General features: G+C 43.3%; 1 protein-coding gene across 1 annotated transcript in view; it reads right to left on the reverse strand.

Moving 5' to 3' along the window:
* Window positions 1-2,244: 2,244 nt before the first annotated feature.
* SLC25A13 (solute carrier family 25 member 13) overlaps window positions 2,245-14,136 on the reverse strand; it is a gene marked incomplete at its 5' end in the record, with an annotated part of 83,282 nt that continues 71,390 nt past the window's right edge. The window contains 4 exons of the mRNA XM_082479780.1: window positions 2,245-2,681; window positions 3,563-3,653; window positions 3,734-3,892; window positions 8,174-8,312. Of these exons, the coding sequence (XP_082335906.1) occupies window positions 2,492-2,681; window positions 3,563-3,653; window positions 3,734-3,892; window positions 8,174-8,312 (579 nt within the window). The 3' untranslated portion in view covers window positions 2,245-2,491. The remainder of the gene's footprint in view (window positions 2,682-3,562; window positions 3,654-3,733; window positions 3,893-8,173; window positions 8,313-14,136) is intronic.

A 14,136-nucleotide genomic window follows, 5' to 3' on the forward strand; every position in this document is an offset into this window, starting at 1 on the left:
GGCTGTGGTCTTCTGAGATGGACCTGCCGTAGGAGAGCCGCACCTGAGCTTTGTCCCCGGGCCAGGCACTTTGTCCCTTCATCCCTGGGATAAAGGACAAGTCACAAATATAGTGCCAGGCCTGGGAAAGAGAGGGCAGCCGTAGGCAGGGGAATGGGTCTGCGTTATGATTTGTTTTGTCGAACACAAGCAACGGTCTTTATCACACCAGCCAAGAAGTTGTGCAAGTCTCCCAATAACCCCACTCTGATTCCTCTTCCGTTCCCGGCTGCGAGGCACCGGCTGTGTCAGGGTTCGGTGTGAGGCGGCAGAGGGACGTGCCCTGGCCGGTGGAGCCCGGGTGTCCCTCTCCAGGCTGCGCCCAGAGGGAGCAGCTGCTGAACGAACCCATGCATGTGGCCAGGCGCTTCCTCTCCGGCACCGGGGGAAACGTGTGGCTCAGTACACGGACATCTTCCTGAGCTGCTCATTTTCCACAGAAACCCTTGACAAGGCACGTGAGGCAAAAGCGAGGGACGAAGCGTAAAACCAGCTCCTAAATAGCCTAAAATGTCAAGTGTCAAGCACAGGCAGCTTCCAGTGAGAAAGTTTAACGTTTATGACAAGCCTTAACCAAAAATCCTGACAGTTAATTTTGGAGTAATACAAGGGGGGGCTTTTTTCTCCCATTTCTGAAACGAAGGAGCTGTCACTTGGGGAGACTCAGATACACAGGGCTGGGAGGGAGCAGCCGGCGGCTGTCAGAGCCCAGCACAGTCTCTGCACGCTGGTTTAGCCGGGCTCCAACGTGCAGCCGCAGGTAGATGTCATCTCCTCCCCTCGCTTTCACGTGCATGACACTGCAGATACTACTCCTGCCACTACTCCATTTCACTGGTAACTTCAAAATGCAAATTAGTCCACGAGAATAATTTTCATGATGACCCAAACACAAAAGCAGTAATAGAGTGAGTTCCATTTCAGTATTTCCACAAGTTATGAGTACCACAACGTGATATTGCATCCCTAACTCGTTCATCTGCAATGATACTGCATTCCCTCAGTTTACAGTCAGTGTGGAAGGCACCCACCCCCCACCCCAAGAAGAGAAGGAAGACCAAATTCTTCCTGGTCTTAAGAGGTATCATGGAAGACACTCAACAGTACCTTCAACTGAGTGGGTAGTCAGACTGTTCATAACACATTAACCTCCCCCCAGAAGTAAAGGTCAAAATATCAAAGCTTACTCCAATCCTGGTTTTTGACTGAGGAAAATTTTTATCTTTTTCAGTGACACCTACACCAACAGATGTCTTTTCTACACGGGGAAATGCAGGCAATTTGTTCTCAAGCTGCAGGTGTTTTTATAGCCTACAGGTCCAAATATTAACTTAATCTTAACCTAACTTTATAAGTGAAGTTGAACAAGACATCGTTGTGTTTCCATAACAGAATACCATGTGTACATCCGTTTGAAAGGTTTATTTCTATCTTCATAAATACATAATTTTCTAGACACTGTGCAAGGCACCAAAAAATTAAGTAAAATCTTTTCTTTTAGAGTATTTTAATCTCTTTTGACTCAATGAAGTAAATAAGAATCTGAAACCACCTATTTGCCAATTACAAGCCAGCAGTTAAGGCAGGTACCATTGATACAGTGCATGAATTTTCTATTGCAGTTATTTAAACAAGCAGCGTTTTACTATAGAAGTGCATATACAAACCGAATTCCAAACACCAGCAACCCAAGATAGGCACCTAGTTATGAAATTTCCTCGTATGTGTAGTAGAATGCCAAAAGTACTGCCATAAAGTGCAAAGACTATGGACAATAACACTTTCTTTTGAGCATTTTGATACCAGTAACATAATACAACGGCTAAACATTTATAAATGTGGTTTCCATTACAAAAACATGTTCCACATAAAAGCTTCATAATACAATCCAGAAACAGAACTTGTGCGTGTACATATTTAAAAAGTTGAAGCTGTACTGGCATACTTAGGTACCGGGTATATATTTGCTGACCTCTGCGGACACGCACTAAGTTTATAACCAATTTACATGTACAGTCAAGATCATTCCGCTTTGAGCACCGTGATATCCACTGAGTTTTTCCATTTGAGTGACGATGTGCGACATCCGCCCTGGTAATCTGCAACCGAGCATTGCCTGTAAGATGATCTGGTCCACAGCTCTCACCCAGCTCCCCCCCTCCCTCCCCGCCCCCCAATAAACGGAACCTAAAATTAGTGTCTTCCCAACACAAGCACATGTCAGATGTGGACAAATACATTCATGGTCCCAAACTTAAAACAACTGGTAAGAATTTCACAGTGATCTGGTTAAGGAAGCACAAAGACAAATGATTACATTTAAGATGAAAACTGCCTTAAAACTCAAATGAAGCTAAACTGTTATATGATGAGAAGCTAAAGGAACAAAGTATTAACCAATTAGAAAAGTGGCTCTTTCCCAACTAATAACAAAAAACCTACAGCAATAAACTTAGGGTCCTACTGCTGCAGCAGCCTTTGAGGTAGGTGGCGATGGCTTAAACCGAGGTAGGTAAAGTCCAAACTTGTTTTCAATCCCTGCAAAAGTGGCAACTGCCAATTTATAACCGCCAACATGGTCAGGGTTAGGAGCAGGGAGCGTGATCCTAGATTTAGGAACTGGCTCTGATCCAGCTGGTTTTCTGCAAAATAATAAAAATAATACATTAATTTCCATAGAATAAAACCAGTATCATAAAAATCTCCTCCATAAAGCATGCTGAATGAGACATCTGAGAGTACCTCCCAGTAACTAACTAAATTAAATGCTACAATGTAATGAGAAATACCCTGTTTTAAAACCTTCCAGAACAGTTAGGAGCCTGCGTGTGGATTGAGTACGGTTAAATCCAGATAAAATTTGTAGTGCATGAATCAAAACTGCAGTGTGGGGGAGAAGAGGTTCGTAAGTCTCTGCTACAGTGCACAACCAACCCAGGAACCTAGCAGAGTTTAAGTAATTTTTGTCGTGGCTTTCAAGCTACTGTCCCCAAAGCTTCATAACTGGTCTGCAGCTAGCTGCTCCTGGGACCACGTTAAACAGCCATATGCACATCCATCTGTATTGTCAAGAGGCAGAGCTGAAGCTCCAACAAATAGTTTTTGGACTTGGTGACACATATAGACTTTTTTGGATGTCAAATGCCCTGCCTAATCAGGGGCACAGCTCCTCCACCAAACTAATGAGGACTAATGCAGAGCGTATCCTGACCTGGCAGGCGTCACATTTCCCCTGCAGTTATATCCCCACTCCATTATTTAGCCTCTCGCTGTCTCTGTTTACACTAACACAGGTCCCCAGCTTGAAACGGTGATATAAAATGGGGTAATGTCTTGCCGTGAAACAGCTACTGGAATATCATCCTAACCTCCACCAGTGTAGTGTGGCTTAAGTAGTATTCACAAAGCCTTTGCAACGCGCCCTGTGTAAGAGGAAGACCCTGACCCGGATGTACTGAGGAACACAAAGACCCACACAGTGCAGCTTCTGGGTCCCAGGTGGATTCAGACACCACATACTTACACTCCTCCGAAGTCCACGTAAAACCATCGCTGCAGTAGCTCGTAAGTCACCAGAGTTACACCAAACTGAGGAGAAGATCGAAATACACGAGCTTGAAAGAAAAGAGAAGAGTTCCTAAGTGACAAAAACCACTTTTAGAAATCACTTAGCAATCAAAGCTCTTCTACACACCTCCTGCTCCTTTCCACAGAGCCTTCGGACCTTCCTCTCGAAGGATCTTCGCAAAGCAGTCTACAACGCCACTGTAGGTGGTCTGTCCTGCCCGGGCTGCCACCTGTAGCCTTGTTTTGATCACATCTGCAGGGGTCACCAGAGAGGCTGCAGGCATACCTACAAGTAACACAAAAACCATCAGGTGGGTACCACCGACTGACTGTCACATAAGCTACACACCTCATTTACCACGGGGTAGCCGTGTCTTTTGTCCTTACATGAGAAGAATCCAGCTACATTTGATTTAAGCAGAAGCTGAAAAGAAGAACAAGCAACAAGAGGCAGCCGTTGTGGACGTGGCTTCACCCAGAGAGAGCTTCTCCTAGACGAATAACCATATCACATGCTTCCTGCTGAGCTGGGAGGCACGGGCTGGATTTTTCAGCGCTAACCAGAAACTTGCATATTTAATAAGCACAAAGTTTTTGGAGGTGAGGTCGATCTTTCCCTTTCCTTTTCACGCCTCTCTGTGGTTCCTGGCATTGTGGTCGCACACTGTGCTAGAATAGCCTGTACATGCACGCGCACACCCCCCTGACACAGAAATGTCCCCGAGAACCAGATAATGCTGTGCACGCTCAGCAAGGCATGAGAGCTGAGGTTTAAAAAAAGGGTCATTCTTCTCATTAGGAATGGCAGAGTGCTCAGCTGCAAAGCCACAGCTGACATCCTCAGCAGAACACTTGGAGGAAGATTTAAATTTACCCTGGCAGATAATCAACTGAAAGCAAAAAATACCAAATTACCAAGGGGTGGTATTTCTAAAATCATTCCTATCCAAACCGGGGCTGCCCATGTTTAGAATGGAAAAAAAAAAAAAAAAAAAAGCGCCAAAAAAAGCGCACTGAGACTGTACCCAGAAGACACTGTCTCTTATGGTTTTATTACTTTTCCATTCTGCATCTGTTCCAAACCGACTTGGTCAGATGTAGATGCATAAATCTCCTTTGCTTTTTTTTTTTTTAGGCTTAATAATTCTGTAACAACTTTTGTCCAAACCAGCGTGGTCTGGCTTCAAGCACCAGAGCACCCTTCCTGCAGACCGCTCTGAGAGATGTAAGGGTGTGCGTATCACCAAAATAAGAAGTCCCCGTCCTCTCCCACCCACCCCCCCGCCCACCCCCAAAATAACGCACAAGCTGAACTTGCACAGCAGTCAGTCTGGCAGGTAAATACTAAAACACGGTAAAGATTTCTGAACTCCAGAAATGCTGAAATTCCTCTTTGATTAGCCTTATCCACACCAGGATATCGGTTGAGTCTTCAATTTAAAGCCGGACTTTTGTCCTCCAAAAGCCAACCAGTGTTTTCAAGGAAAACCAAAAGACATACTTAGGAACAATTCTGCTTGCTACCCATTGCCTTCCATCTCCTTATTCCTCATTCTTTATTACTGAGGATATTTTGCAGTTAAAGATGTTTCTAATACTGTTTTTAGGAGCTACGTGTCCAGGACAAAAGACTTTACAGACAGATAAAAATTTACAGGTCGCTGCCATGAGGAGCTTACAATCAAAATGAGACAAATGGCACAGCGGGAGCTGACGATAAAAAAGAGGAGTGAGGGGAGGAGAAGGAAGTTCATGGAGGCAATAAGCAGATGGAGCAAATTAAGTAGAAATCCTGTAGCTGATATTAGATCATCTCCTCAGAAAATGCCATGGCCCAACAGGTTGAGACATCTGGTGAACAGTGAAAGCCAGAAGCAGATCAAGCTAGATGACACGCATGTTGCATGTGACCCTAGTAACAACAATGAAAAGGAACAAAATATACCCAGCACAAGCAAAGGACACAGGTGCGCATCTGAGCACGGCCAGCTGAACATCCCAGCACCGCCGGCTGTGGAAAGGTGGAGTTTCTCACACCCAGAAGGAGCTCACGCACATGTCTGAAGTCCGATGATCAGGTGAGATCCCTGGCCAGAGCAGAGACATCAGCCCAGAGATCAAGCCAGCATTTCAGAGGTGGGGGGGGCTTTGTTGACTTTCTCATGGCAAACCAGAGCAGACACGTATGCCCCCACAACGCTTTACTTGTACCCAATAAAAGAAATTCCTCGTTTTTGTAAACAGTATGATGAGTGTTTTATCTTTAACACTGTAATTTGCTCATGAGAGTTAACCTAGGATGGGATTCACAGGAAGCACTGGATAAAATTCACATTATAGCTAGTTTGGTAAGCCCTATCAGCAACAATAAAGACTGCTTCTGTGCCTGAACTTCAAAGGGACGGTTATCTTAGTCTGCAATCACCTGACAATGGCTAGAAAGAGAAAAATAGGAAAATCTAAGAAATGGCTTGGCTTAAAAATGCCAGCTTATATTTCAAGTCTGTAAATATGATCTAAAGTTCAAAAATTGTTTTGTTCCATTAAAATGGGTGAGAAATAAGCTGGCTGTAAGCTCCTGTTGGGGGGCTTGGAGGCTGGTTGGGGGAGGGGAGAGGACAAGGGGGTTTTAAGCACCAGTCATTTGAACACTGCTGGTTTTCCTAGTGCCAGGTCGATTTCTTTGGACTAGGAGCTACTGAATACAGAGCTATATGCTTCAACAAGACAAACTGACTGATCTTAGCTATATCCTAAGCCCAGGTACTGGCTATAAACGGTCCCTGCTCCTCAAGAGACACAGCCCCATGTGTAATCCTGACCGAGAAGAGTTTCCCCAGGGAGAAGAAAACTTAAAATCAAACAACAAAACATGGCTAAACCACCTATCTGTACTGGCTTCAAGCCACCACCATTTTTCTCATCTGTCAGGTCACAGCAGCCTGTCCGGGGCCATGCTGGAGGAAGAAGACAGCTGCAGCCTGGGGAGACCAAGTAGCCCCGTCAATAAACACAATGGAAATACCTGCTGATGTGAGCCCTCCTGCTTGCTACACACTCCACAAAAGGTCCTGTTGCACAAATTTTCAAGCCTGTTTGTTTCCTGAAGGGAAAAGCACGGACATAGCAGGAGGAGGACTCTCAAGCTGCCATCTCCAGGAGGCAGCTACCAAATGGTGGTCCCCTTTGGGTGTAGAAGCTGGGTGCCGTGCCAGGGACCAGCTATGCAGCAGACGCAAAGGCAAGCTGAGTCTACAAAGTGCGTCTCTGTCTTTTCCCTTAGGCTCCACCATACTCAAGTTAAACGCATCTGTGACAAGTTAAGCATGATTTGGCTCTCCTATCCACTATGTAGCAGACTACAACAAACACGTGCTCAAGAACACATTCAGCACCTCTGTCATACGTGGGTACGCTAGGAATCAGCAACCTGCAGCACAGCAGAAATGTTTTCAAGCTTTTCTGTTTTGTTTAATATATATACATATATAACAAAAGGTAAGGGTAAAACCCTCACGAAACCAAGTAATTGCATGGGATACTGTGGGTACCAAGTAACTGTCATCCTTTTGTCACATCTTATGTCATTTTGTTTGGAGAGCTGTACTGCTAGCATGGCTTTTAGACTCTGTCCTGGTTTCAGCTGGGATAGAGTCCTTTCTAGTAGGTGCTGTATTTTGGATTTAGTATGAGAATAATGTTGATAACACATACTGTTTTAGTTGATGCTAACTAATGTTTACATTAGTCAAGGATGTTTTCAGCTTCACACAGAAGCTGAGAGGGAGCATAGACAGGGCAAGCTGGCCAAAGGAATATTCCATACCATAGATATCACGCTCAGTATATAAATGGGGGTTGGCCAGGGGGCAGGGATGTGCGATTGCTGCTCAGGATGGGCTGGGCAACCAATCATCATGTGGTGAGAATGATTTGTGTGTGTTGCATCACTTTCTTTTGTATATCGTTATTATTATTTTCCTCCTCCATTACTGCTCTATTAAAGTGTCTTTATCGCAACACATGAGTGGGTTTTTTGGTCATCCCCCCCCCCCCCCCCCCTTTTTTTTTTCTTCCTCTTCTACCTACCCCACTTGGGGATGGCAGTGAGCAAGCGGCTGCGTGGTCCCAGTTGCTGGCTGGGGTTAAATCACGACAGACTCCGTGTAACAAAATTCAAGATTCCTTTAACTGTGAAGAATTTCACGAATGCCATGATTTTATTTATAAACCATTTCAACAAAACTTCACCAGTCAGTCAGACACAGCCAAAACCAGCACACTAACATCACAAGGAATGATGATATATGATAGCAAAACATCAGCACTTAAATCTTTCCCTTTCTTTTGCCTTTTGAACATTATGATTATACCAGGAACTTATAGTATCTTTATTTTTAACATCAACTCACTCTACAGCATAGTAGCTTTCTGTTATTTGGGCATAAGGTTGCAGAATACAGTGTAGTTGCATATAGTTTTTCTGAGCTTTTCAAAGTTCTCACTGCCATAACTATTGTGCTGCAGATGCAATATAGTGCCATGCAAAAAGAAATTTGGGACTTACCAGCTATTGATCCAGCCAAGAGCAGATTTCCAGGGCTAACCCTCCCATCTTCATTTGCAAATGAAGCTTTCAAATGAGCATAACAGGGGAAGTAAATGGCAGAGAAGGGGATGTCACGCAAAAAACACGCCTTAGCACCCTGTGTTGAAAAGGAGAACAAGTTTTGAGAATGAGCAAGTTTAACATGATGAACTACAAACAACAGAGAACAGAGCAACATTGTGGTTTTTTGTTTTGTTTCAAAGGACTTATAGAAAAAGCAATTTTTCCCCTCAAAATTTTGAGATCCATGTATTTCACCCTGCTGAGGAACGTCTATTTATTGTTTCTTGGTTCAGTAATTTCTGTCACTGTATTTATCTTGCCTACTTTTTCTCCCTCACCCACTGGTACTCTAGTTATTTGCTGGTAATAGAGAAAACGTTATGTGTTGGACTAAACTCTGATAACACTTTCGCAGAATTTTAAATAGTTGACATTATAGCTGTGCACATGTAGCGGGAGTTTAGGATGTGTCTGAAGAAGATTGAGCCACAGCACATCTGTCCCCTCTCATTCCCACTTACAATAAATACTCCAGGGAAAATACTGCCCAGGCCATACATCTCTGCAGACATTGCAATTGATAATGCAACATAAATCGAGGGAAAGAGGGAAAGAAAGAGAGTAGGGCCATAACACTGCAGAACAGTAACAGGATTATTTACTTGCAATTTTTGAAGTACAGGTGATCTGGGATATGGTTTATTTCAAATAAGTTTCAGCTCTTATTGTTAAATTTGCCTTGCTATCAATTTTGTAAGTGGTACAGACAGCCAACGAAGTTACCAGCAATATCGCCGGCTTCAAACCTAAGAAGGTGGCAAACAGGTAATGAAAGTTTTGGGGTAGCAGCAAGCAATCAACTGTTTTTCAAGCAAGGGGAAAAGCAAAAAAGCCACTAGGCAAGGTCAACCAAAGTAAAATACCAGATAACATCCATGTTCCAACAGCAAAAGGGACTTGCAGCCTTCCTTTCCTCAATATAGAGATCCAGAGGACACCAGAGCCTGAACACACCAAGACTGAGACCAGCAGGAAGGCACAAACAGGAGGTGGCTTTGGAAAATGAGTAAAATCTTTCAAGCTTGAGAAAGAAATGGTTCATGGGTGAGCCTAAACTTCTCTTTGAAGCAAGGGTGAAGTTGTGGTGAACCTGCTTGAGGTTCATCCACGAGCCCTCCCCGGGTGCCCTTGTTACTGTACTTGTGTACAGGTCTACCAGAGCATGGCTCAGTGCCAGACGTTTCACAGAGGACCTGCTAATATCCACAGAATTGAATTAAATCTAATGATATGCTTGGACATATCTGTAAGCTTAGCTTGTACTATAATAGCAGTTAAAATACAGTGCTTATCCAAGTTGGATGCTGGTTATAAAGCAAAGACACGAGAGCTGCAAGGTGTCAGAAAAACGGAAGAGTTGCCTTTCAGCGAGGCAAGGCAGGGGCGGGCGAGCAGGATGCGTGACGGGAAAACCAGGTCCCGCGAGCCAGTTCACAGGAGATGCTAACAAGTGCAGTTTGTAGTCAGAGAATGCCTCTGAGAAAACGAAGATTTCTCTAAAACCAGCCATTAGATCTTCTAGTCAGACCTTCTGTGTGTCACAGACTCAGTTACGCGGTGAGCACAATGCGCTCTGCTCCAACCCCAGCTGCTTTCCACCACACATTCTCTGCTTATTTCTTGACGTTTTCAGGCTGAAAACTGACCGCTTCCCCTGACAGTCCGTTTGGAGGTTAATGACTCCTGCTGTTAAGACCCTTTGCCATGTTGCTCAGCTGGATTTGTCTGATTTATGCTGCCAGTCGCTGGCTCTCGTTATGCCTTTCTAGATACATTAAGGAAAATGCCATAAAGGACCTCAAAGCGCTGCCGTTGCAGCCACTCCGCTGTTCCCCCATGCTGAATGGGGTTATCAGCCAGCAAACAAAGTGATGCTGGGCTGGATTCTCCTCTCAAAATCACCTGGAAAGCCCATACACTTTACTTTCAGGGCACGGAGGTGGTGAATCTTTTCTATTCACCGGAGACACGAGAATTCTGTCCTCTCCCGCACAACAGAAGCCCATTTTACAATTTACCTATAATCTTCACATAAAAAAAAAAAAAAAAAGAAGAGTAGGGCTTTACCAAGTTCTGTATGAAAACCCAATTTTTTAATGGTCTGATGTCTGCACCGTATTTACCTCAGAGAAAAATTACGAAACTCACTAACGAAACATTCACAGACCGACATGGTTTCTTCAAAGATTTATTTTTAGAGCATGCTTTTCCTCAGAGCAAATCTCCTGCTGCCTTTGCCCTCAGGGCACATTACTTTTATTTTCTTTGCCATGTTGTCATTAAACACTGCGCACATTTTTTCCTCCGCATTTTTTTCATACTCTGAAATATCTCGACATAGTTAAAATAACTTACGGAAATCAATAAACTCCAAATGCCAGCAACTCTTAACTCAGCCCGAGCTGCTAATGTTCCTCGTCCTTCATTAAAAGGCCCTTTTTCATGAGGCAGAAACGGCATATTGTTAATATCACTAATAATATACGCTCAGGTATGCAGAGAGGGAGAGATGTCCATCAACTTAGTTGGCTCAGTGTAAACAAAACCTGGATTAAAACTTGGATCCACTTTAATAATAACCCGGCTTGGCTCCGGTCCAGTATCGCAACAGTCTAAAGTTTCCCCCCATCGTTCCGTTTAAAGTCTGGGAAAGCATGTTTAAAAGCAGGCCTCATTTAACTTCAAGTTAATCATCCGCAACCAGCCTAGGCCAATTAGGAAGGCTTAGGGAGATTGGCCACAGTATCTTGAAAAGCAAAAGAAACATTTATTTTACTTCTCGCACCTTTTTGATGTGGACAACGTGCTGAAAGCCAAAAGGAGTTTTAATCAATCCCCAGCAAGCTGTAAGGATCATCCGCCCGAGTTTATTCTGGCAGCCAAGGTGCAGACCTGCCAGGCATGAAATTGTTGGGAGATCCTACACACCATGACATGCGCCTCCCTCACACAACAGCCAGTTGGCTCCCATCTTCAATCTCTTTAATAACCTTAAAGCTCTTAATCTCGGATAGTATCTGACTGAATAAACGAGTGGAGGGGAAAAAAAAACCCACCACCCTGATTGTCAAGGATTCTGATAAATAAGCGCAAGTCAGTGCTGGGGCAGGTTCTTTAGCATGCTAATTCCTGCTTATACCAGCTCTACCTGCAAATAAGGCTCTAAACAAACTATTTCTACTACAAGGGGAGGGTAATTATACTGACAAAGGCACCTCTGTGTCGGGTTGGGCAGAAGGAGCCGGCAGGTCTGGGAGACGCAGGCTTAACCTAGTCTCCTGCAGTGAATGCACATTGTCTAGTGCAGGGGGAAAAATGCCAGACTGGGGGGACCCAGCAGCATTCAAGACAACAGTGGTGCACCTTGTCTGAGAGGGTTATTTAATGCTTCTGGCACCTGTACTTACAGCCACCCCCTCTTTTTCTCCTTTATAGGTTTAGAATTTATTTGGCATGTATAATTGTTATTTTGATCCTATAGCTACAAACAATAGGCAGCATGTCATTTCTTGATCATTTTGCATTCTTCTTGGGTTTTACTACAGACTTAACCCTTTGGAATCGGAGCCCTAGCAGCACCTAACAGGTTTTGTAGCAGTCCGTCAAATATTGCTGGCATTTGCTTTCAAGGGCTGCAATTTCCTCTACTGTAAAACAACATTGCCTTAAAAGCTGCTATAGGTTTTTATTCACATATATCGATACCAACCCATTAAATGAAACCGATTTAGCACATCAAGTTAGAGGAATAATACGCTGATTTCAAATGCAGTGCCAGCAATTCAGATTCAGTTTACAGACAAAAATTATAGCCCTTGTTAGGAGGAAGGGCTTTGGTTTTTTGCTTATTTTCAACGAAAATATCTGAAGAGCAGGCTCTCACATAGGAGAACATGGTCATAAACAGGCATGGTGCATGCAAACTAATGTAACTCAAAACTTTTACTGCTCTCTTTTCTATGTTTATCATCCTGCTGTAAACCCACAACTTCAGGAGGTGAAATACCTCAGCTGTTATCAAAGCTACCAGGCGGGAGCTTAATACACATCCTGTCAACTGAGATTACACTTTCCAGGTCAACACATCAGAAGCCCGTTTCTGAAGTTTCCAAAAAAATACCCCTGAAGAAGAGACTTCTGGAAGCTTTTCTGACTAGTTTTGGAAACGCAAACTGTGTTGGCGGTATCAGCCAAAGCATAAATCTGAGCTAAATACCTTCTAGTAATTGTAATCATAAACATTACCACAACCAACGTATCCTATCCTTGAAGAATCATTTACTACCATATTATTTACCGTCCTCTTGGGATCACAGAATAACTTCGCTGTGCAGAATTATGGAGTGGCACTGTCTGTTATGCTGTAAAGCACTATTCAGAATGATAATTTATAAAAGAGTAATATTTTATTAAACATTTCATGGCAGATATTATATGGATATGAGCTTCTATGATGTACAAAATAGGTAGGTGTACTTACAATGTGTATTTACATGAACACTTTAAAGATGTCTTTTGAAACCAATAGAATATAAATTCAACTGACTTTAACGGGACTTTATGCATATTACTGTGTAAGACAGGCAGAAGACAGAAAATGTATTAGCTAATCTTGTACGATCACTACAATATTCTACCATGACCAGAAATTAAATAAAATCTATTAAAAATACTGAAAAGCAGAAATGTCTCCTTTCCCATTTCTGCCCACACAAATGACATTTCGCATTACCGGTTAAAGGGTATTTTCCCTGACTGGGATATGTTGTCTCTATATTTTTAAGAATAGCTGTCATCTACAGAACATCCGTAGCTACAGAAGAATTTACTAGTTGTAAGCTTCCATGGCCTGGTGCTTTCACAGCAACAATTACTGGCAGAAAGAGGACAAACAGAGGAAGCAAATTCCTTCTGCAAAAGTGCTGCTACGTGTCTCCCCAAAGGAGCAGTTGGGTTTTGAGAAGCACAATGTTTTAAAATACTTATTTACACATGTAGTTCAGAATTTTAGACACAGGCAGAAAAAAATATTTGCTTTCCAACTTTAAAGAACTACGGGGGTTCAACCCAGCAGTTAGCCTAACAAGCTGTGCGTCAAATCGTTCTATTGCTGGAATTAACATGCATTTTATTTCTAAGCTGCATATCAATAAAGAATTGCTAGTATCTGAACACGTAGTAAAGGTACAGCGAGTCTGGGAGGAAGCTTTGACTTCAAATCGTTGTACTTATCATGATGGACAATTAGTTGAAGTGAAAAAAAGCCCTCTGTTTTTCCAGACCTTTAGTGGGGAAGGAAAAGGAGAGGAGATCTAAATTATCTGACCTGGACCTCTCTGCACCATGATAGCAATTTTACCCCAAATAAAAACTTTAGAGTTACAAAGGTACACCAAGATAATACTGATCTTCAAGGGCAGTCTCCTCAAAGCACTCGGATGGTTCATTCCACTGTGCAGAAGGCTGAGCAACCATGTGAGAAGATCAGTGTGCATGAAGAGGGAACTCATGATTAAGCTTACATGCAGAAAGTAAAAAGGAAGCAGAGGTGAATATGGGCTACCCAGGAGAAATACAGAACCACTGTTGGGGATGCAGAAATGGAGTCAGAAAAGCCAAGGGCCAGCTGGCGTTGGACCTAGTAAGGGACGTGAAGGGGGAGTAAGAAAGGGCACATCAGCAGTGAAAGGACAACTAAACAAATTGTGAGGCTGTTGCTCAACAGGGGCAGGAAAACTAGTGATAAAGTACATGGAAAAGGCAGAGAAATTACTTTTGCCTTGCTTTTTACTAGTAAAATCTGCACTCAGGCCTCTCAGCTCCATAAGCCTACCAGAAAAGTCTGCAGGAGCACATTA

This window comes from Vanellus vanellus, assembly GCF_965231255.1.
Source record: "Vanellus vanellus genome assembly, chromosome: 2".
NCBI classification, from domain to species: domain Eukaryota; kingdom Metazoa; phylum Chordata; class Aves; order Charadriiformes; family Charadriidae; genus Vanellus; species Vanellus vanellus.